Genomic DNA, 24869 nt, shown 5'->3' on the forward strand with positions numbered 1-24869 from the left:
GTTTTCTTCTCCAATTGAAGTACTGTTATTTGATTAAGGGAAAAAAAGTACATTAGACAGAATCGTAGAGAAGTAATTGAAACTTTCAAGATTTCCTGAGTGCTCAGTTAACCTGAAGTTTTCTTTGAGAAGAAGAGAGAATACTATGAAGTCAGTAGTAAATAGAGATTATTTTGTGTGCATTATGATGGCTAATATAACTAGAGTTACCTGTGCTTTGAGCCTTAAGGCTTAAACCCAAGGAATAAATGTTCTCAGTAGGATTTTTCTTTTACTGGCTCAGAACATATAAAGTGAGCAGTAGTGTACATGTCCTCGGCGGCGTTAAAATATAGAAAAAAAATTTAAATAACATTTTCATCAAATTTTTTTATTAACAACACCCCATCTTTGAGTAACCCAACCCTTTATTTTTTCCTTATAATTTTTATATAACATTCTACTGTTCTTTGACTAACTGCCATTAATCCTATCTATAGCTTATATAATTCTACTCATTAAATTACTAAAAATCCTTTCTTTTTTCCTATTTGGACTCATACTAACCAAACATTTCAAGTCATATCTCACTCTTGATTCATCTTCTCGGGCAGATTGTACTATAGCTGGACTGTTCACAAAACTTACAATACCTTTTTCCTTGCAGAAGCTGAGGCCCTAAGGCTCAATATCATAACCTGTCCAGCTTCATTATTGAATCGAGCTCACAAGAACTCCTTTTTTTTTTTTTTTGAATAGAACTCACAAGAACTCCTTGGAGAAGCTGCCTTTATATATATATATATATATACTTCAGATCTGCTCTAAGGAGAGGCTCCTGAGACAACAAAAGGCAGTTCCCACCCAGTGAAACAATATTTAAATTGCCACACAGATTTAACTAGCCTACATGTGACGAATACGCCATTGCGAGCTGCAGTAACTAGTACAGAGAGGCTTTAGGTTTCCAGAGATGTACCTAAACTTCTTTTGTGCCCCTTTTTTAAGGTAAAAAATTTGCCTTTTTGACCACCAATAACATAAAAAGATTCCATGTTTTGGCATACTGCATTGCTTATTGTCAGTGTTTTAACGTTTATTGGTTCTATTAAGACAAAATATTTTGGAGCAATACATGGAACCGGAGTTCTCCGAGAATCATTCACAAGCTACTGAGCAATCCATTAAATAAAACCATAAAGCAATCACTACTTAAAGCACTTTTGTCACATAGAAAAGTTCACCCACAAACTTCATCAGTTAAAAGGAAGTGTGTGCAAACATAAGCATTCCCACTCCATCTATTATTACGAACAAAAGTTGATCAATAGATGGCAGTGGATGTGGTGGTTTCTTATCACTGCCCCTCTCCTTCCCGTTTAGGGGCGTCCTTGATGTCATCTGCACCATCCTCCTGCAAAGCAAAAACAAAAAAGATATAATGACATTGTGAGGCCTAATCCATCAGTTGACGAGGATGAAGCGATTCGAGAACATACAGTGATATCAGAAGTCCATAATGTTAAGTTGTCTCGAAGAAGTTGCATGATCAACGTGCTGTCTTTGTAGGATTCTTCACCCAAGGTATCCAGTTCAGAGATAGCCTCGTCAAATGCCTACACACAATAGATTTCAACAAGATATAGTTCAATGCCAACAACCTTCAAGAGTATTGTTCCAAATCAAAAGCGTAAAAAGGCAGTCATACAAAACAAGCATGTCAAAATCAAATGCATCTGAATATCCACATTCCACATATTCCTAGCAGATCACTTATTTGCAGCCAGGATTTGAACCGATCAGAGGGAATGATCTTAAAATGGGAATGCTAGTAACATCCAGAACATGGAAGATGCTTGCTATGTATAAGCTCAACAAGGGCATGGAGGGGCTTGAGAGACAAAGTTCAAAGGGGGAAACAGAAAAGATAGAATTATCTTTAAAGAAAGAAAAGTGGTCCAATACATACTTATTTTGGTGTCACAACAGGCCCTACAATCTATAAGCAAATAATAAGTTGACCCTCAATCTGCACAGTAATGAGAATCCTGCAATCTGGAGCCGTGAGAATAGAAAAATGAGACTTCAGCTTATCATATAAACTAAATATCAATCCTTGTTTAAAGAAATCTGGCTAACATCATAAACTGATTTGCTTGATGGAGGGCACAAATCTGCATAACCAGTCATATTCACAAGTAGATAAGACTCATATCAAATGGTAGACTTCAATGGAAAGATTCTCAAGATGGATATAACTAGATTATCAATACTAAGATTCACAGGTAAGTTCATGTAAGACTCTTTTAAGACAGGTGTAACTTGATTTGTTTTGAAAAAAGTGAGTCAGTTAACAAATTTAAAAAAAAATGATGGTCTTATTCTACTGATCAACATAATGGAAGAATATCATTGAGGGAAGGGTTGTGAATCTGATAAAATTGATAGGGTACCCATGCGGATCTGCATTGTATAGTTCATCTTATCATAAGTAAGGTGTATACAAATGATCGACAGATCTTTCAGGAAGTGCCATTGGTAATTTTCATGACGCACTATGCAAGGCTATCAAAGAGCTAGCCACAAGTTAGAGAATGCCGCCTAGTATCAAAATAAACATTTAGTGTCAGATAAACACCAAATTACTGTGCAAAAACTGAAAAGAACTGCATAAGAAAACCTGTTTAGCAAGATTGCAAGCACGGTCTGGTGAGTTCAGGATCTCATAGTAGAACACTGAGAAGTTAAGAGCAAGCCCAAGTCTTATTGGATGAGTTGGAGCCAATTCAGCCAATGCAATATCCTGGAAAGATATCAAAGTCCAGATTATTTCATAAAAATCTTCTGCAAAGCTAGAGTTAAAGATAAATATAAATGTTAGATAATCAATTAACTCAAAAGCTTAAGTTGCAAACCAGCAATGTATGTCATAACATGCCCCCTAAAGCTAATACTGGATATGGTCAAATGATAGATAATTCGTTGTACGACCCATTATATCGCAGTACTATAAGCAAGGGAATAAAAGTGGGTTATTGAGGTCTGAAATCCTGTCCTCTAGAAAAATTGTATCATACCAAATAACCAATTAATCTAAAAGCTTAAGCTATTAGATGACAAACTAATAATACATATCATGCCCTTAACACCAAGTACCAATAATTAACTGGACCTAAGAGAATTTATTTTCCCATGAACAAGACGAGAAATAAAATGATGGGGGAAGAAACGAGATTTTCACAACGTGTAAATTAACCAAAGAGGATCAACCTGAGCTGACTTGTATGCCAAAAGAGTGCTCTCGGCCGCCTCCTTCCTCTCTGTTCCAGTCTTAAACTCTGCAAGGTACCTATATATGCGCAATAGTATTATTATCCAACCATTCAAAAAGGTGCTTTTCTTCCTAACCAGCATAACATAATTTTCTTAACTCGCTATTTACCTGTGGTAGTCACCCTTCATCTTGAGATAGAACACCTTGGATTCTGCTGTGGCGGCAGAAGGGACAAGGTGGGAGTCGAGCAGCTTAAGAATTCCATCACAGATCTTGCTGAGCTCAGCCTCAATCCTCCCACGATACTCCTTAATCAGGGAAACATGGTCCTCATTCCCTCGGCTCTCCTCCTTCTGCTCAATGGAGGAGACAATTCGCCAGGACGCGCGGCGAGCACCAATCACGTTCTTGTAGGCAACAGAGAGGAGGTTGCGCTCCTCCACCGTGGGTTCATCCGCACCAGCTGTCTTAGCCACCTTCTCCATGAACTCTACCATCTCCTCGTACCTCTCGGCCTGCTCAGCCAGCTTGGCCATGTACACATTATCCTCACGGGATGCTTCAGCTGGAGACATTGTGATTACTGCAATCATGGGACACCAAGATCAGATCTTGGGCACTAATTTATATAACAAAATTGAAAAATATCAAACCATGGAAAAAAAAAGAGGAAGTCCTCATCTATGATCCATTGTTTTCTCATTTAAAGGTATACTTGGACTGCTGCATTATAGGACACCAAGATCATATGTTGGGCACTTAACAACAAAACGATCAAAAAGAGGAACTCCTCCTCATCCATGATCCATAAATTTTAATCTACTAGAGGTATTTAGATCCATTTATGCTTCATTTACATTCAGAAAAATGAAAAAAAAAAAAAAAAAGCCCTCGAGATCTACTAATTTAAAGCGGAACGACGAAACTTTATTGACAAAAAACTAAGCATTAAAGTAGAACTTGCAGCATCCATCAATCGCGTGTTTAAATTTTAACTTACAACTAGAAACAGGGAACAGATATTCTAAAAATAAGGTCAATCACTGTCCACTTGCGATGTTGCGTTATTTTCCCCCGATGCATGAAATGATAGAACTATATACAACAATAACGCCAAAAATTTAACAACGTTTTGCTTTCCTCGACAAATCGCGAGATGTAAAAAAGCACCGAAGATCACAAATTTGCCACGAAACAACAAAGAATTGAGATTCTATTTGTTAGACCTTCAGAAAATCATACAAATTCACCCAAAATTACAACCACATCTGCTAAAAAATTACAGCCAAAAACATCAAAATGATCACCAAAAGAGAGAGAGAGAGCTACCTTTCCTCCTCCTGCTCTATCCTCCTCACTCCTCCCCCTCTCTCGAAGCTTCAATTTTTCGATTGGGGGAAGAGATGGGAAGCAATGGAGTCCAGCCTAAGATCCAATGGATGATCGACACGTGGTCGGAGGAGGAGGAGGCACCTGGTGCCGCTCACATGGATGTCTGCCACGACATCGCTTCCGGTCAACGTTGCACCGCAACGAGGGGCAGTGGAGCCCCCACCTTCTACTTCAATACTTACCACTTATGTACGAACACCAAGAGGTCACCCAAGCCGTTGGGATAACGTGGACGAATGAGATTGGACGGAAACGCTAGCCGCTGTTTTATAGAAACATTCCATCTCTTTAAGGTGCAGCAATCTTTATGAATTTATTTTAAACTCTTCTTTTTATTTTTATTTTCATATATGTATATATATATATATACCTCTTGTAGCGGGTTAATTGAGTTGAGTCATCTTGCTTATTTCTTTCATATTAGTATTTAGTTTATTGCAGCTATTTGGGTCTATATATAGCTCAGTATCTTATTTGTATTAGTTGGGTCCAAATCCGATAAGTTGGGTTAAGCTGAGTTTAGGTAGAGCTAGAATATAACACCTGTCCACTAGTCTAGTCTAGACGTAGGATGACGGGTCGAGTTATACAAAATATCATATCATAATAGACTGAGTGTAATGGATCTCCTACGAAAATATAATAGTTATATTTTATAAGAACATAGTTAAATATCTTATGTGAGACTAAAAAATCATAGAAATAAAAGAGCATAGTAGGCCAAGCTTAACTGGGCTTGAGCAAGGTTTAGCTCAGTTAAAATTGGGCGGTTTTAAGTTAGGCCTAAGCGGGTTAAGCCAAATACCCAACTCCTAGCACGATATCACATACAAATAGCGCACCATAAACCTTAATCCGGTTTATAAGCGTGCCAATCAACCTAGTCTATGGCTTTTGTATGTTCGGATCCATTTCTTAACCCAAACCCTATCCAAACTATAGCTCATAAGATACCGAGCCACTTCTTACCAAATTTTAGTCCCATACCAAATAGAGAGGGCTTATCCTAGATAAACCCCCTTTATTCAAAAAAAATATATCTCAAACTAGAGAAACTACATATATTTGTGAGTCCGGAAAGAGCTAAACCATACATAATATGTAAACAACTATTGAATATTTCTAATAATAACATAATATATTCTATTAACTTTAGAATACCTACTAGGAAAAAAATTTAAATTATCTACTAAAAATATCATAATATGTAAAGAGATTTTGTAGTACAATGCAAAAAAGATAAAGACATCTTCCAATGACTACTTATCAGATATATTTAGATATATTTCATAATTAAATCAGCGTAATATGAGAATGTGGTAGCATGATCTCTAAAAAAAAATATAGAAAAAAAAGAAAGAAAATGACTTCTTCTTTTTTGTAATGCATATTATTCGTATTTACATATTATGCTGGTCTAACTACAAAGTATATTTGATTAATACTCATTGAAAGGTTACTTTATCTTTTCTGCATCATATTTACTAAATTTCTTTACATGTCATTGCTATCTAAATCACTCAAATAGAAAGTATTATGCTATTATTGGAAAATATTTCACTTAGTTATGAGAATGCATTACATTGTAATTAAATGGTGAAAAAAGAATGAAATTTATGTGAATACTTAGGTATGCTTTTAAATTAATTGAAAAAAAATATAAGAAACGTCCTAGGAGATTAAATGTATTACGCGCTATCAATAATAATATGCAAAAAATAAAGCGTAAAAAAAGACGATAGCAAATACAAAAAGTTTTTTACGTGAAAAAACCCAAAACCAGATAAAAAATAACAGATCCAAACTCAGATCAAAATCAATCACTAAAACCTATAGTAGCTAATAAGAAGTTTATAGATCACTCGTCAACTTCCACGACTTAATTTGTACTAACCTTAGAGTTTTCGTGATAGGTTTCTAAACCTCAGTGAACGTCGAAGCCAATCCTTCTATCTTAATGACCCTCAAGACGTAGGTTTTCCAGATCTAATATAAATGTGTTGAGATGAGGAAGAATCAGCACGTTCTATCTAAAGTTGAAAACTGATTTCTATTAGTCTTCAAAAGATGATCTCAAGATTAATAGTAGGGTTAGATTAAACCCTTTTATATTTCTAGAGATAAAGTAAAAGTATCTCTTAGAGATAAAATAAATATCTCTTCAAAGATTCTCCATCAATTCTGTTAGAAATAAGATAAATATTTCATAATGATAAAGCTAAATCTAAGTCAAATCAAATCAAATCTCACGTAACTCTAGATTTGCAATTATGTCGATGCGTTTGAATGCGATCGGTTTATGTTCGAACATGGTGACTTGAAGTGTGAATTTACTACGAACACCAAATATGAACCTCTGTATGTATGAACGCCACCTCAATATGCGTAAATGTCTGCAAAGTGCGTTTGAACGACCAAAACAAGCTCTCTATATATGCGAACGCGGTGTAAACAGTTGCAGGGTGTGTTTGAACAAGCTCAGAGTGCATTTGAACATCTTCCTATGTACTTAGGTAAAATTTTATACTTCTTCAACCATCATGACATCATTTAAACACTTCAATAACGATTCTAAAATCATTTAATACTTTGATTTTAAAATTAGTATTTTATTTCAATATTCTTTATCAAATATCTCATATCTTGTGCATAATTGTATATGTTTATACATAAAAATCTAGACACATTATATAAATATAAATTATATTTTAAAATATAATTTGAGTACAAATAAACCTTGCAAATGGCATTCCATAATTATTTTATATATTATGTAATTTAACTCATTTAGTTCTTTCCTCGGTGATAATTATTTTCCGTACTATATGTGTAGTCTCCGCCTCAAATCTTTCCTACTCCGCAATTATATATAAATAATCCTTTTCTCATCCATACTTATATGTATATACTAGGTAGTTTTTCTCTTTGTATTATTTTTATTAAAATATATTTATTATATATATTTATATACTAAGATAATTTCTCTTTTCTAATTCTTTCCTAATCTATAGTTATATGTACATATTACTTGCTTCTCTTTTAGTTCTTCCCTGATTCATAGTTATATGTAGGTGATACGTTGTTTCTTTTAGTTTTACAAAGGGAATATAAAATATATATATATATTCACTTAATCATAATCAGCATTCTCAATTCTAAGTGGCCCTTAAAAATCACAGTTATGAGTTGCTTATGCTTAATAGTTAATAAAAGACGAGCAATTTGATACACTGAATGCTTAATTAATTCATATTATGATTGGCCTCACTTGGCAATCATTCTGATTAGAATATGCCAGCTCATTTAGCTCATCAACAGGTGGCTTGCCAGCTCATCAATACTTTAAATCAAATGCACGAGTACATATATATATATATATATATATAATAAATAGTATTTTTTTTTCAGGTAATAATAAGTTTAGTCTCTTAATTAAGAACTAAGTATAAATTCAGATTTATTTTAAACGGATAAATGACATTTTATTAGAATAAATTCTTGGAATATTTTTTGGAGTTATTAATAAACAAAACCATATCTAGCAGCTGGCTTGCCAGCACGCAGTCCAGGAGGGATTCGGTTGGTCGGACAAGGATTCCCCGCAAGCCAAATCGTAGGATCCTTAATTACATCACTTTCAATTTTTTTAATTGTTAGTATTAAATTTAAGAGATTTTAAAATATTAAAATTGTAAAATTTCCACTGTAATCATCCCATCAATTAGGTAAAACCAGACTTAAATTAGCAAAATACCAGATTATAAATTGCTTAAATTAATTATGAAGCTACCTAACATTAAGGGTATAGAATATATAATAAAAGTAAAACGCAAGGAGCGGTTTGTATAGTTTTTCCTAAATTTAGGAAAAATTATACAAATCGTGCTGCAGAGAATCCCCTCCATCAATGGCAGAGATCCACTGACCGTTAATAAACTTCTGTTTCTAACTACCGTTCGACCCCAAAGCAATCGCCCGCAACGGCCGGTCGCTTCTCCTCCAAGAAAGGATTCGAGACTAGACGCTTCTCCCTTCCCTCTTCTCTCTATAGAGAAGAGGCGAAGGTTGACCCTCCTCTTGTTCCTCTCCACGGAAGAGTTCCTCGCGATTTCGATCTACCATGGGCGAAGAAACCTACTACTTCTCCTCCTCGCGCTCGGATTCGTCCACTGAATCCGAGGCGGCGACACCCCTCGCCGCCGTGGCGGAGGCCTTCGAGGAGCTGGCGAGGTCAATCGAGGCCGGCGGCGGTGCCGAGGACCTCCGTCTCGCCCCTTTTGGTGATGCTTGCTCGCTCGTGTCCGTCTTGTTCGGGTTTCTAGGGATCGCGTTCAAGTTTGCTGAGATGGAGTATGTCGCCAAGGTTTGATTTTTTTTTAATAATTTTTTTATTCTTTTTCCTCCTGTCTAATTGGTTTTGGGTTATAATCCTTTACCTATGCTCTGGTTTAAGATTTGTTATATCAAATTGTGCGATATCTTGATGTGATTTTAGACTATATACTATCTCTTTGACGTTCATGTTTATTTTGTCTTGGAGAACAATCATTGAGCTAAACATGCCTATAGTTTTATAATCACATATATTCTCATTGTTGGAAACTTGCAACAATTTGTGTTTCATTTACAGGTACATGACCTAATTGAAGCGTCAAAGACATATCAAACACTGAATAATATTCTGGAAGATGATGTCAAACGTGACACTGTCAGAAACAAAGGAAGCCATTCGCGTAATCTACGTAGAGTCAGGCTAGGCCTTGATCTCATCAGAGCTTTATTTGAGCAGTTTCTATCAACTGAGTATGTTTATGCTTGATGCTGTATCTTTTTCATTCTCATGTAGTTGTATTTGTGTGAAATATATTCTATTGTAGTTTTGTTTCTTGATACTTTTTGTTCGATGCTAGGGGAAATAATGTATTATTTATTGGCATTGTGTCTAAGGCATAGTTAAGTAATATAGCCCAGTGGAGCTTAATTAGTAAAGATGACAACTTTTGAAAATGGTTATTCTTTTGGGAATATAAGTTGGCCTAAATATAAGATGGTCAATGTGCTCTTTTTGGTGTTCACTTATTAGTTTATCCAAGAGATGTTCAATTTGTTGTCTACTTTTCTCTTTGTAAGGATTTAATTCTAGCAAAGGCTGAGTTGTGCTCTGCCCTTAGGCTTTGAAGAAACACTAAAAGGAACAGTAAATAATGTAGTTATATTGAACAAATTCATGGCAAACATATGCTTGTGTCAATACTATAAGGTTCTTCATGTGTTCAAGTGTTCAGCATCCCATGGCTCAATTTAATCTTTCTTGCTTTTCATGCTCTCTTTTAGGGAAGATTCATTGAAGGAAGCTGCTTCAATTGCTTATGGACAAGTCTGTGCGCCATTCCATAATTGGGCGATCAGGACGGCTGTTTGTGCTGGAATGTATACTCTTCCAACTAAGGATCAATTGATAGAACGATTAAATGAAACACGTAAGCTTACTTCAGCAATGATTTAGATCCCAGCAATTAATTAGTTACTAGTGAAACTTTTGGATGCTTCCTAGATCCCATAAGTTCAGGATTTCCAATGAATCACTGCATTATTCTTTGTTTGTGTGGTTTCTGCAGCATGTTTATTTTCAGATACTAAATCATCAACTTGATATGATATCTGAGAATTGTTGTGATGCTAACAGCCTAATGTATATACTTCTTCCTGAATATAGGGCTTGTACCGCATGAAAATTGACAAGGAATTTAGTACATGAACAATGAGACAAATAACATAAAAATGTCCTCCTAGATTTCAACGTAATCGAGATAATTTAACGAACTGTTAAGCTACCTAGAATGAAGTTAATTACCTCATACTCAGGACACAAATCTAAAACCTCTACTTTGGTTATGTCAAACAAGAAAAAAAGATTAAACTACTATAGAACTGTGAATTTCATGCATAATTCAAATATGGCTCCTCTAAACTCTGTCAATTCTTCATAAATTTCATTTATTTGTTTTTTATTTTTGTCTACGCCTCCATAATTCCTAGCTTTCATTTTATAACACACAATATCTAAACTTGGGTTTTCTTTTCACTGTTCTAGATGTATAACAGTCTTCAATTTCGTTGCTGCAGATCACTCTGTACAGAAGGAAATGAGACGTTACATTGATGCTTCGAGTCCCATTATACATTACATCGACAATCTTTTTCTTTCGAGGAACATTAGCCTAGACTGGTGAAATGAGTTGAAGAGCTTGCCACCATTTTCCCAACTGTTAATTCTTCCCCCTCCTTTGTCTGCGGAGGCTGCTTCATTATTCATTTTCCGCAGTGCCAGTTTGTAGCATTTCTCTTTTAGTTAACATAATCACCATTCTCACTGCTTCTCGGTCCAGTTTCAGAACATTGCTTTAGATTAGCCTGGAGGTCACAAATGGAGAAGCTAATGTTGGAACAGTTCATTTTTATGTACATTATGGAGATGATGATCCATTTTCCCTTAATTTTATTGCACCTGGAAATTGTGGTCTCTTTTATTGGAGTGAGAAATAGATAACACTTGTCAGAATCTCTTGGAGAAGCTCCAAACTCTCAACCAAATAACAAATCTTTTCTATGAAGAGATAAGACATGAAAGAAAGAAAAAAGAACCTCTGCAATGTGAGTTCAGGAGTTGCCACGGTACGTGGCACGCAATAATTGGGTGGTAGAGCCAGACTGCAGGAAATTCGTGCAGTCCTCGCTGCAAAGATCTGCTCCCAAGATTGTGGATCGAGCTAATGTATATAAACTTCTGACCCGTGCCTCCATTGCTCATCTTTTCGTGACAAGGAAAAGGCTCCTCAACTAACTATACCTTTCTCATGCATAGCATGGCTATGACCCACGAGAAAGGTGAAGGAGAAGCCCATTCATTTCCATTACCTTGTTCCAAGAAGCCGACGAATCTAAAGCTTGGCTTCTTTTCTTCAGTGCGAGAGATGTTTCGAGGCTATCTTATGGAGCTCTTGGTCTTCTTTGCTCCTCTGCTACTGATCATGGCTGCACTCGTGCTTCTATTAGCTTCCTCATGCCGAGGGCCGAGGGACTTCGAGCTTCAAGACGACGAACGAGTCCAGGAATTCGCTCGATTCCTATTCGGGTCTGACCTCGAAGAAGTAGACGTGGGGAAAAGGAACCTTCTGATCCAGGAAAGTGACCATGGTTGAATCACAACAGCCTTCGTCGTCGGATGTTTTAATTACTCGTTGTAAACTCTTGGTGGTTGGATGATTTTAATTTACTTTGATCTTGCATGTAAGTTGCTCTCAGCTTTAGATCGTGTCAGGAAGAACAATTTAGCTACTTGTATCAGGTTTGAGCTACGAAACAGTTCATAGCAATGCATGGTCAAGTTGTATAATAGTTTGTTCATGGTCATATTAAACACTATACATTCTCCAAACTGATGGGAATGAAATATATAGTACACAGTGATATTAAGAGATTATAATGAAGTGATATCTTCATCAAACTATCTTTTGTACCCCCTTTGTTGCATTTTTTATCCATTAAAAAAATCTATTAAACTTTAATCTCACATTTTAGTAGAAAATTGATCAAATATCAATCCTCGTGGAATATGTAGATTTAGTGAATAGGTGAACAAAAAAAAAAAAAAAATGGTACATGAGAAGGTACAAATACACACTAAGAAAAAAGAGAGAATAACGTACAAATATCACTGATAGTGATAGAAGAGAAACAAACTTAGAAAAAAGTAATTAATCCACACCAATCGAACAAGAGGAAGAAATATCGAAAATTATAGTTTGACCACTTCAGGGACATCAACAGGGTAGCGGTGAATGCAATCAGCCCAAGGCCCATCGGCCGGAGTAGTCTTCACATCACGCAAGCACTTCCAAACCGCACTGTTACACTTGAACCCACTGCCGAATCCGATCTGCCACACCCGCTCCCCTCGTCGCATCCTCCCCTTCGACTCCACGTAGCTGAGCTCGTACCACAGCGAACTGCTGGACGTATTGCCGAACCGATGCAACGTCATGCGCGAAGCCTCGACGTGCTCCTTGGACAACTGCAGGCTCCTCTGCAGCTCATCGATCACCGCTCTCCCCCCTGCGTGGATGCAGAAGTGCTCGAATGCCTTCTTGAAGTCTGGGATGTATGGCTTCAAACTTGGGTTGAATAGCTTTCGCCGGATTAGGGAGACGGCGAATCGCAGTTGCTCCGAGATGGGGAGGACTAGAGGACCCATGGTGGTGATGTTGGCCTTGAGCGCCTCGCCGGCGATGACCATGAGTTCTTTGGACAGGGAGATCCCGGAGTGGCCTTCGCTATCCTCCTCCTGGTAGACGCAGCGGTAGGCGCGGTCGTCGGCGCCGCGGTGGGTGCGGACTACGTGGAGCAGGCGGTACTTTGCGCGGGCGGCATCGCGGCGGCGGTTGGAGAGGAGGACGGCGGCGGCGCCCATGCGGAAGAGGCAGTTGGGGAGCAGCATGTCGCGGCGGCTGCCCTTGTAGAAGTTTGGGGTGATGATCTCGGTCGACACGACGAGGGCGGTCGAGTCCGGGTGCGCCTGGAGGATGTCGCGGGCGAGGTCTATGGAGAGGAGACCTGCGCTGCAACCCATGCCGGAGAGGTTAAAGCTTCGCACGTCGCCGCGGAGCTTATACCTGTCATAATATAATAGAAGATTAAAAACACCGTCTCTATATAAGAGTAGTCTTCTAATAATATCAGCGCGAGCGCAACAGCTTAATACTTGTTGACGATCATGGCGGAGAGGGATGGGGTCGGGGAGAAGAGGCTACAGTTGACGACAAGCACGTCGATGTCCTTCGGCTTGAGATTCGTCTTCTTCATCAAATCGTCGATGGCGGAGAAGATGACCAGCTCGGCCTCATTCCGGGACGCCTCCATGGTGGGGTTAGGGGGGATGTATTGGTTCGCCGGAGGGAGGCACGTCTCCTCCCCGAGCCCCGACCGCTCCAAGATGCGCGTCTGGAACTGGACTCTCTTCTCGTCGGAGGTGATGAGTCGGGTGTGCTCCATGAAGGTGGCGAAGGGCACGCGACAGCTCGGCAGCTGCTTGAAGCAGGCGAAGTCGATCAGGTAGACGGGGCGGGGGCGCGACATGAAGTAGACGACGGCGAGGATGACGAGGAAGGCGAAGCACAGGACACCGACTTCGTCGACGCCTGCGAGGCCGAGGCGGGTCAGCTGTTCCGCCACGTCGGCCATGAACGGCATCTTTTACCAACTGACCTCGTGGTTGTGAACGGGAGGAAGATTGTGTTTACGTGTTGGAGTTTGGGAGAGTGAAGAGGGGGGAGATTGGAGTCGACTTAATAGACCGAGTGAGTTACAGGATGCGAGAGTTAGATGGGTAGTTTTACCAACTGGACTACCAGTCATTGTAGTTTACATCATCTTCATTTCTCTATATCTAACATAAGAAATATTGCATTTCACACCCTACATTCCAAAACATTTACGCTTCGAGTCTGACATCTTGAGCTTTATTCTCAGAAAACACCCTACCAAGTAGTGGGAGTTGTGCCTACCAAACGTTACCCGTCGCTCTCTTTTGCCGAGTCTTCGTTGACTATCTCAGCTATGACTCACATTGGGTAGGAAGATACCCACAACTTAATTAGTAAATATAAGGTTTGAAATTTATATCAATTGGGGATTAGATGTATCTGATTGCCTACCTTAACAAGCCTTACGACCTTATTAGCACAACCATCCAACTAACTTAACGAGATCTTTTTCTTATTCTTTCTCTCCGTGCACATCTTGAGTGATGATGACTGCTCTCTATAATTTCAACGTATCACTTCATTGTGAGTTGTTCTTTATCCTACTTGTTAATGGAGGAGTAACCAAACTTGAGGAAATTAAAAGAGTATTTTATTACTTCTTATCATGCAACTAAACAACCAAACGTGACGAGGTCAAAGCTTTTATACTATTTGAATGGATTGCTTAGAAAAGGAGCCTCGATTAGATTCCAGTCTCATATTATGGAAATAGTTTTGTTTCTTTTTACCTGCATGGAATTAGAATGATTACATAGTTAATGCAATATCACTAAGATGATTAACTGCTTATCAGATTCTTATTTAATACGATAGATAGACCATGCATCCAACGTTGCTATGTTAGATATGAAACATTTGGTAAGAGGTGCACTCTGTGCATGGCACAAGTGATATAAAAGGTGCCCATGAGTTTAATCTTTTTATTTATGGTTCTTATTTCCATGAATGCTTATTAATTATAAATATTGACGCTAGATTCTTTATATATATAAATATATATGTCCTTTCTTTCTTACTATTTTTCTCATGAAATCACCCATGATCATTGTATCATGCATCGCATGCCCATTTGAACTAAAGACATCATAGTGAGTTGGATGACGACTGACAGTGATGCTTGTCGGCTCTAAGTACACGGCCAGATAAAACACCGCCGTGCTGGACTAGCGATTGTCCTTGTTTTGACCAAACTAACCCTCTTTCAAATTTTATATACCAATAGATCAGAGGTTTTGACCGAACTAGATATATCAAAATTGACTTGTCACTCTAACTTATTATTAAAATAGGATCTAAGTAGCTCTAACAAAAATATTAAGCTACTAGTTAGTTCAGCATTTTTATCTCAGATATTTTTTTTTACCGTAATTATTATGAGATTAAGTTAAAAAAATTTATTTATATAAACGCTGATCAGTTCAGTATTTTAGGATCAGACAAAATGCTAAATTGATCGATATTTTTGCCTAAGGAAAAATATTAATTAGGTCAATATTTTTATTAGGACTATAATTAATTAGATCTCATTTGATAGTAAATTTAAGAGTTAATCAATTTTGGTGAAAAAATAGAACATAGCTAATTTAGTCAAAAACTCTAATATATTGCACCCCTACAAATTTAATACTAACAAAGATTTTTTTTTTTTCCATAGTCATCAATAAAACACTAATTTTACTATTATTTGATCTAAGAAAAGAAAATACTAATTAGTTCGGCATCTTTAGACTAAAAAAAGACTAAGGTAGATTTAGATAAACCTGTCGATGTTTTATCTGAAAAATTTCAAATAAATTAATCAGCTCAATATTATATATATATATATAACATGCTGATAAAATTAGTATTTTATTTTATTAACTATATACAAATTTATTAATATTTCTATCTAAAATGTAAAATATGAATATCATATTAATATTTAGGGTGTGGGTTCATTTTGGTTGAAAAAAGAATATTAGAGAGAGAGAGAGAGAGAGAGAGGGTAGTTTGGTCAGAAGAAACTCAGCGATTGTCAAGGGAGAATGCCAAAAGGCGGATTCAACATAATCCGAACCAAACCGTTACCCGACACAATAATACTTCTATTGGGTTCGATCCGTTTGGATCCTCTTAATTGGCATCACATTTGGGGGGGCGTGGATTTTTATTGGACTAGTGACAGACTTGCTTGTCAAAGGATCTACTTCAACTCTCTTTGGGGCTCACGGACAAACACCTCTCGTGTCAGCTGTCAGCCCACAGCAAACCTCACGACCCCATCCCCTCTCTCCTCGATCCCTCTCAATGGCCACTCCCGCTCCCACTCCCACTCCCACTCCCACTGAAGAAGCGTCGCCACCGCCACCGCCACCGCCTGGTCCAACTAGAGCTCCAACTCCTCCCTATCCCGAGGTCAAATCCCAACTCCATTAAGCGAAACCCTAACCCTAATTCCCAAGATTCCTCAAGATCTAACCTATTTCCTCCCCCTCTTGCTTGCATGCAGGCGATCACGGATGCGGAGAGCGACGGATCGAGCAAATCCGCAACATCGGGGCAGATCGAGTCGTCCCTCGACGGTATCGCCGAGACAGGGGAGACAGTAGCCTCGTTCGACGCGATCCCGCCGCCGAAGCGAGGCAGAGGCCGGCCGCCGAAGGCCAAGCTCCCCGCATCTTCCGCCGACGGATCAGCCGCCGGAGAGACGCGCCGGCCGCGTGGCAGGCCGCCCAAGCCGAGGGACCCGTCGGCCCCAGTGAAGGTCCCACGGCCACGTGGCCGCCCGCCTAAGAATGGGGCCGCGGCTGGCGCCGGCGTTGCGTCGGGTGGCGGGGCCAAGAGGCCGCGGGGCCGGCCTCCGAAGATGAGGTCGCAGTTTACGGAGGTAGGTTTCGTCTGAAGAGAAGGTGGTGGGAGGAGAGTTGCTAACATGTTGTTAATGTGTTTTATGCTGTTCTAATTTACGTGGATGGTCATGTTTTAATTGTTATGCTTTGTATTTTGTGCAAGATTAAAATGTAATGAATTTGGTGGTAATGTGTTTATTTTCTGTTGTCATCTCTCTAATTTTAGTTGATTGCTGCTCTGTTACTTCCATTTTTCTTGGCATTGCTGATATTTTGTTACTAGGTAATAGATATGATTTTAGTTCTTTGCATGCATAGTGTAGATGCTGACTTCCACTTTTGGTGTCTTTAGAGCAAGAAATGCTATTGATGAAGGAAACTTGTAAGTCTCAGCAGAGGTTTGCTCAGTGTTTAAGAATGTGTCTTGTCGTTCTAGCAACATGGACCAAAGACTACTCTGGGAAGCACTATGCTGGAGTACCCATAGTTGATGTACTGGAGCAAATAGCTTTGTGCTCTAGATAGTTAAATTTCTAATCAGAAAAGCTTCTGTGACTTGTTATTAGCCTCTTCATTTTCTTTTGAGCTTAATTATCATCTTTTTTATGGCCTACTTATATTTATGTACTGTTTTTGTCTTACCAGACTTAGGGCCTGCTCCTTGTGATCTATATGTTTATGCCGATAAGGAAACTCATTAATAGAATTGTTTTGATTTTTATGTGACTTTACTCTCATTCTTTCTCATCTGATTTTGTTAAAGAGAAATCATTTGATGAATGCATTATTGGTTGCTGTTGCTATGGTAGGGAAATAGATGCCTCCATTTGTTGCCTTAACAGTGTTAATTGTCTGCTTTCGTCTCATGTGTTTGATAAATGGTTAGTTACCAGCACATTTTAGTCCAAACTAGTTCCAGGTAGGGTGTCAAGCTGGCTCGGCAGCTTGTGAGCCGCTTGAGCTCGGCTTGGTTTATTTCAAGATGCTATATATACTAATGTACTATACTGTATACCATTATATATGTAAGTTATTTAGACTGGTATGCATATATATGTAATAATTTGAGCTAATAGATATCTTCTAAATCTCAAACCCTAATATTTCTCCCAAATCTCTATCCCTAGTGTCCTTCCATAAATTTACAATGTTGAAAAGGTATTGATAGAAGGGAAATTCTTCTGATGCATACATAAAGCAACGACGAAAGTAGTAAGAAACAAGTTTGATAAATGTTGGAGAGTGCAACATATTGATGACAATAGCATTTGTTGAATCTGAAACAAAAATAAAGTTGGTTGATTTCTCTTTTCTTACAATTTATTCCACAAGTGATGCAGTTGATATTGTTTGTTCAGTTCGAAATACACTAGATGATCTTTACTCCATGAATGCAAATGAACACTCAAGTACCCATGGAAAAAGATATGGCTATAGACTCTAATACATCAAATATGGCTCCATATGTAGCAAGGGTTTTATCTTCAAGTAACAAGAGATCTAATACAAAGATCACTTAAAATTTGATGACTCCTTAAGATTTACTAGTATTTAGTAGACCTCCTAAATCAGAGTTGGAGATCTGTTTGGAGGAGCCAAATGGAACATGTGATCTTCACACTTTGATATAAAAAAATTTGCTGGGAAATGAATACAATCAAGTTCCTTATTATATCTAAAATGGCCTATGATATTCCTTTTATCGATGTTCTTTGACTCTAAAGACAGTGGAAGCTTTGGAATGCATTGAGAATTGGATTATAGTCACTCAAATGACCATGAACTGTCAATAGGTAAGTATATTAAGTTAGTGCTTAATTTTTGTTTTGATTTTTAATATTATTACTACAAGTTAACTTTTTTCTTACTTTTATTTCAGCAGGAATGAAAGTTTTGGATTGCACTGAGAATTGGATTATAGCAACTCAAAGGACTATGAAATGTCAATAAGTATCTTAAGTGGGTACTTTAGTTTTTGTTTTGATTTTAACATTATAACTTAGAGTTAACTTTTTTCATGTTTTTATTTCAGCAAGAATATATTGAAGAAGAGGATCTTTGTATTACTTGTCCAGAATGTTCCTCACAAGCCTAGGAAAATCACCCTATTGGTATATCTTTTTATAAGATTTATTTTATAACGTATTCATATTAATTAAGTAAAAGATAATCATGTATCATTATTTTTTTGCAGGGTTGGCGGTTTGGCGCAATGTTGTCTGTTGGTGCATCTCTTGGCTTGCTTACTTCTTTTGAATACCTGACTTTCATTTAGTAGATTCTCTAATTGTTTTAGTTGGTTAACTTCTTTTCAATTGTTTGTAGGGAAAGGAGCATATCTATCTAATCTATTTATCAGGATTCAACATGTGCAATCTTGTGTTTTCGCTTTTCAAGTCCTACAAGGTATCCAACTTACTTTTCGATCTTTTCACTCTTGCCTTCACTGTTTGTTACTTTAAAAAGGTTATTGAATGCTTTGTTTTTCTTGTGTCATGTTTAGGAATTCATTGCCAAAGATGACACCAGGATGTGCTATTACAGTGAAGTATCAATGTGGACACTAAACAGCCATTGTACATAGCTTGTTGTATATGCAGTGAAAGAAGGAAAGCATGAATTGTGAAGTATGACATGAATTGTTTCACTTTTTGTTATTGGTTTTTATGTGACAACTTTGGTTCTGCTACAGAGACAAGATGGCTACACAGTTTATTATTCTGTTCTACTTTAAAGAAGCATATTGCAGATTAATACCATTTTCTTTATCTCTGTATCCAATTTAGCAGGACATACATTAATGAGAAAATCTAGCTGATCTACGCACATTTTGTTATCAGCTTAATTAAGGTTGACCATGGAATGGGAGTATATTCATCATTATTTGAGGTCTATTTGTGTTTCAGTCGTTGAATACGCTTACATGCATTGGGTATTGTAATCCCACTTTGTACTTCTTTTTGTTCTATTAAAATTTGGCTCGCATTATTTAAAAATAAATCTATTTGTTTTACATTTAAATATGTTATCTGGGTATATCGGGTATATATACGTATAATTAAATTAACTAAATACATAATATGATCTTTTGTGTTAGCTAGTGAATCTAAATAGCATTTATCTGCGGCGAGAGTTGTTACTCTTCAGTCTTCGCGCGACTAATTAGTAAAAGAAACGAAGAAAGAATGGAGGGGCTAATAAGATTAGATAGTGTATGATATTTTCTTCAGGATCCAAATCCAATAAGCCTTATCGGATTCTACTTTGTGACTCTACCGGGTATCGGGCTCCTTGGCGACATCGAGAGTACTAAGCTGTAGTCGTCTTCGAACCCGAGCATCGCACAGTTGCTCCTCGTTGGTGCGGCGGATCATGGCGTTCTGCGAGGCGCGAGACTTCCTCTTCTGCGGCATGTGCGGGACACTCCTCTCCCTCAAAAGCTCCCTGCACTTCGTTACATGCCCGCTCTGCGGCTTCAAGCGCAGCGCCAGAGGTGTCCAATCTCTTCCCCCCTCCTCTCCCTCTCGTGCCTCATCTTCGTCTTTTGATGTGTTTTTTTTTGTTCCTTTTTGTATTTTGATACTATTATGCGAGCAATTAATCAAAACATGTTGTTGGGCTTTCGTGTTTGTTCCGATTTTTAATCGAAAGGTTTGATCTTGCAGAGATTGAAGGGAAGGAGACGTGGTACACCATCACTGCGGAGGTGAGATTTCTGGGTTTATGTATTTATTTTATTTATATTTTGCGTCGTTTTGTGCTAATTGGTTGCTTATGAATCGAGTGATTGTTGGAATTTACTTGCATCATCCCCTTGGGATAGATGAGGTAGAGTTGGAAGGAAGCAATTTTGGGCCTTCTAAGATTTTTCCTTATCAATACTATTTTCAATACATATTTTCTCAAATAGGAGATACTGTTGTATGCTAGAAATTTTGCAGATGTTGTAGATCCAATCCAAGTTTTTATATCAAATATTGGTGAGACATTGATACAGAAACTCCGACTTGCATTCTTTTGCTAATCATATTGGGGCTGTGGTAAATATTTAGATAGCAATTAGATCCTTATATGTTTCTGTGCACAAACCTTTATGAATATAGTTGATATCTGTCCTTTAATAACTTTATCAGTTTCATTGTGCAAAAAAAAATGTTAATAGTTTACTATTCTTAGTTTCTTACCATTCTTTTAGTTGCAATAAGATATTTCTAGTCTATTCAACCTTTTCCCTTTTGTATCGTCAAATTTTTGATATCATAGCTATCATGTTGATACTCAAACTTAGATCAAGTCTAATAGTTTGTTTTAGTTTTTTGCGAAATGCACTGCTCTCTTCGTATCTCATGATGGAATAAGCTGTAGGGACAATGCAATAAATATTGGAGGAAAATAGTGAGGATAAGTAGAAGACTGAGTATATTCCAGCCCACACATCTTAATTACTCTAAGGTGTTTCCAAGCTCTTAATTGGCTGCTTGGCAAGATTAAACTTATATTACCTCTACTATTCCTTTCTGTACTTCCTGTAAAGAAACAGACATACTCTTTATATATTTCTCTTCTTTATCTTGATGTTATTATACCTTTTAAAAGTGGCATGTTATTGGAAGTATTACTATTACGTCCTCTTTCACTGACAAGGATTGAGAATATATATTTGACTCTATTTGTATTCTTTTGTTTATCTAAAGCACTATATTACCATATCAACATCTTTCTGTTTAATAAGTGATCAGGCATTCTTACTGGCAAATCATGGCTTATGTTGTTGTATTATACTGTGTTTCTTGCTTTTGTTTTTAATATTTCGTAGTCACAGCCTTATTTAAAACCTTTATATTACTCCAAAATACTTCTCCCTTGTGGTAATTAAATAAGTAGGCTGGCTGGGAAGTGTGGGCATATGTTAAATTGCAGTGGTCGAGTGATGAAGTATGTAAGGATTGCAAATCCTTTGTATTCTGCTCAGTAGCATTCATATTAGGCGACTTTTAAGGAGAAGAAAAATGTAGTATATGATATGCATGCCCCACATGGTTTTACAGCAAACCTCTTCTTTCTTTTTTCCTGCTCTATGGGATAGACTAAAGTTTAATTCTTTTGCAGGACATTAGAAGGGAATTGCGACTCGAGCCTTTTGTGATTATGGAAGATGCTCCCATCCATGATGATGTAGTGCAAAGAGCAACGGTGAGCTAATTCTGATTCAAAATCAATTCGACTCTGTGTTATACTGAGTACCATTATCTTATCTCTATTGCTAATACATCTTTTTTTCCTGTTACCACAGGTGAATGAATCATGCCCACAATGCCACAATCCCCAACTTGAGTATTACACCAAACAGGTAACCTAGCTCCCTTCATGTGTTTGCGCTTCTTCAATCTTTTCGGTTCCCGACCGCCCGCTAAAACCTAATTTTGCAGCTGCGATCAGCTGACGAAGGGCAGACAGTTTTCTATGAATGCCCAAAATGCAGACATAAGTTTGCAGTCAACACATAGGAAGATCTCCTCTTCTATCAACCAAATTGTTCCTCTGGGATGCTCTCCCCAACTCCATGTAGAACTGCTGAAGGATGCCGTCCTTTTTTGTCTTTGTTATCTTCCCTTCTCATGTTTAAGTGTAGACTAAGCAAATGTGGAGGCTGCCATTGATTTGAATATTGTACTAAAAGAGAATGTTTGATTTTGTTAAACGCTAGATTAGCATTTCTTCTATTGTGTTAACACTCGTTTGCAAGGGAGTTAATTGAGATTATGTCTTTTAATTATATTTTTTGTAATGTTATCATCTGTTTTTCTTGTCCCAGTTTAATGCTATAGGAGTGGAGAGAGAGGTTTATTACATATCCACATAAACTAATATAAATATGGTTAATTAATAATTACACATGAAGAAAGCTAATTAACGTATTAATGTAAAAATATTCCAAATAGTCTAACACGAAAAATATCCACTAATAATTAATATTTATCCGAGAAATATAGGATAAGGGTATTTTGGTACTTTAGTAAAAACCTGGACGCCCTAATCCCTCTATATAAGTACCACCTGCCCTCCTCTTCGCCTCTATACTTCTCCGTTCTATGTCGCCGTTCTCGATACAAATTTCTTTTCCATTTGTTCTTCCGTTGGTTTTCTAAAATTTTCGTGTAGTTTTCCGCGTCAAATTTAATTTTGAGCACTCTGAATGTTAGATCTTTTGCTCGGATTAGATCGCGATCTATCTGAAGCAACCCTAGGGAAGAGATGCGAGATCGATCTTAATGGCGCTTATGGACGTGTGGTTTCCAGATGCAAATCTCCCATGGATCCTCGCACTTTCTCGTAGGCGCTACATCTTCTATTTCTTCTTCGTCTTCTCTAGCCATTGTTTTGAGCTCGATGATGACTTCTTTTGCTTTAACCACACCGAAGGCGAAGCCCAGAAGATGGAAGCTCTCTCTCTCTCTCTCTCTCTCTCTCTCTCTCTCTCTCTCTTTCTTTTATCTTGGTGGATTCGATTCTCTTCTTGCTTGTTGGTGCCTCGGGATCTCGCCTTCTCTTCCCATGAGAGAAAACTCTCTAGTTAGAGAAGGGGAGTGAATGCTTCGGCAAGCTCGGAGAGCAGCAGATCCACCTCGGTTTGCCCTTGAGAGCTTTCGTCTGATGGGTCTTCTACATGTGGAAAACTTTTGGCCCTATACTGAGAGCTCATGTCTCTTCCTGCTTCGATTTTTCTTACAAAAATGAAGTAAAATTTTAAAATAAAATTCTAAAATTGGTGTTCTTTTTACAACTTTACTTTCATCTTAGATTGTAACTTGTGATATGTTTATCAGTTTTTTACTTATGTTTTACCAAGACAATTAAAGAACAAATTTGATGTCAAGCAGTATAAAAAATGGTAAGATGTTCGGCAGAACGAAGAATAAAATGGACCGATTATTTCTTGATGGAATTTGATTATTATTATTATTTTATTTTTGGTTTCTTTCATACCAGAAGTTTATATCCATTTGATTACAATCTTAATAAACAGAATAAAAGAGAACTTAGCAAACATTAAGGCCTCGCTCATCCGTCGAATAAGTTAGTTTTTATATTTATTATAATATGTGGATGAGAAGAGATAATAGGTATTATTATATTAGTATAATTGTAGATACATATGAGAATAAATCTATTTTTATTCAGTGATAAGTGAATGGTGGCTAATAACACAACAACAAAAATATATATATTGAAGAAATTAATTATACACCGATATTGATGAAAATATCCTCAGGAAGTGATAGGGTGGTTGAAATTACTCTGAATTTTTGTCTGCTAATCAAGCTAACAAATGTTAGAAGTTTTAAATCTATTTTGCTGATAGAGATATAAATTATAGCGACATCCCTTGAATAGTAGCATAATGATATACTGACCTTTGGAAAAAAGATAAAGGAAAAATCGTTAACACTAATACCCTCCTAAATTATTATTTATTAGAAATTAAAATTGTAAATATGCCCTGTGAACTGGTCCGGCAAAGTAATTTTTTATTTAGTCAATTGTAGAATAGGTGTTATCTTTTGTTACTCTCAAAATAATGCCACTTCTTTTTTTAAATAATAGTATAATAATTATCTTTGATTATTTTATAAATAAAAAATAATATATTTTCTATAAAATTATTATAAATAATATTTGATTTGATCTAAAGTTAGGGGTGTCAAAATAAATGAGGGATTTGAGCTTAGCTTGGCTTTAAGGCCCTTTGGTTTGAGTTCAACTAAGCTGTAGTATTATTTTAAGGCTTGCTTTGAATTTTAATTTGAGATTAAACTAGAGTCTGCTCTCTCATTCTTGGCTCAATTAGGGGGGTGTAAATGATTTGAGCCTCAGTGAGCTGACTCTTGCTTTAGTTTGACTTGAAATTCAAATCAAATTTAAAAATAAGCTCAAGAGGCTCGTTTATTTTGACACCACTACGCTCAATAAGCTCCACTTAAATAAGCTCTTTTATTAATATATTTATAGTAATTAAATTTTTATCCAAGGACTCCGGTGATTTTATCTTTATCTAACTCTAATCCTAAGTCT

General features: G+C 37.2%; 4 protein-coding genes across 4 annotated transcripts; 2 read left to right on the forward strand and 2 right to left on the reverse strand.

Moving 5' to 3' along the window:
* Positions 1-1137: 1137 nt before the first annotated feature.
* On the reverse strand, positions 1138-4739 carry LOC140773628 (14-3-3-like protein). The gene is made up of 6 exons (XM_073116282.1): positions 4583-4739; positions 3422-3836; positions 3250-3328; positions 2660-2782; positions 1479-1595; positions 1138-1393 (listed from the first exon to the last, which is right to left on the reverse strand). Exons 2-6 carry the CDS (start codon positions 3826-3828, stop codon positions 1337-1339), a joined length of 783 nt encoding a protein of 260 aa, XP_072972383.1. The 5' UTR covers positions 3829-3836; positions 4583-4739; the 3' UTR covers positions 1138-1336.
* Positions 4740-8595: 3856 nt separating this feature from the next.
* Positions 8596-11142, forward strand: LOC140773012 (ACD11 homolog protein-like). The gene is made up of 4 exons (XM_073115318.1): positions 8596-9008; positions 9276-9448; positions 9980-10125; positions 10772-11142. The coding sequence occupies exons 1-4, from the start codon at positions 8766-8768 to the stop codon at positions 10876-10878; spliced, it is 669 nt and encodes a 222-aa protein (XP_072971419.1). The 5' UTR covers positions 8596-8765; the 3' UTR covers positions 10879-11142.
* Positions 11143-12304: 1162 nt separating this feature from the next.
* Positions 12305-13966, reverse strand: LOC140773011 (3-ketoacyl-CoA synthase 6-like). Its single transcript, XM_073115317.1, has 2 exons — positions 13407-13966; positions 12305-13317 (listed from the first exon to the last, which is right to left on the reverse strand). The coding sequence occupies exons 1-2, from the start codon at positions 13892-13894 to the stop codon at positions 12444-12446; spliced, it is 1362 nt and encodes a 453-aa protein (XP_072971418.1). The 5' UTR covers positions 13895-13966; the 3' UTR covers positions 12305-12443.
* Positions 13967-19999: 6033 nt separating this feature from the next.
* LOC140773013 (DNA-directed RNA polymerase I subunit RPA12-like) lies at positions 20000-22572 on the forward strand. Its single transcript, XM_073115319.1, has 5 exons — positions 20000-20289; positions 20462-20502; positions 21906-21989; positions 22090-22146; positions 22226-22572. The coding sequence occupies exons 1-5, from the start codon at positions 20169-20171 to the stop codon at positions 22301-22303; spliced, it is 381 nt and encodes a 126-aa protein (XP_072971420.1). The 5' UTR covers positions 20000-20168; the 3' UTR covers positions 22304-22572.
* Positions 22573-24869: the final 2297 nt, after the last annotated feature.

Source organism: Typha angustifolia, chromosome 13 (assembly GCF_048772165.1).
Source record: "Typha angustifolia cultivar Huaian chromosome 13, ASM4877216v1, whole genome shotgun sequence".
NCBI lineage: Eukaryota > Viridiplantae > Streptophyta > Magnoliopsida > Poales > Typhaceae > Typha > Typha angustifolia.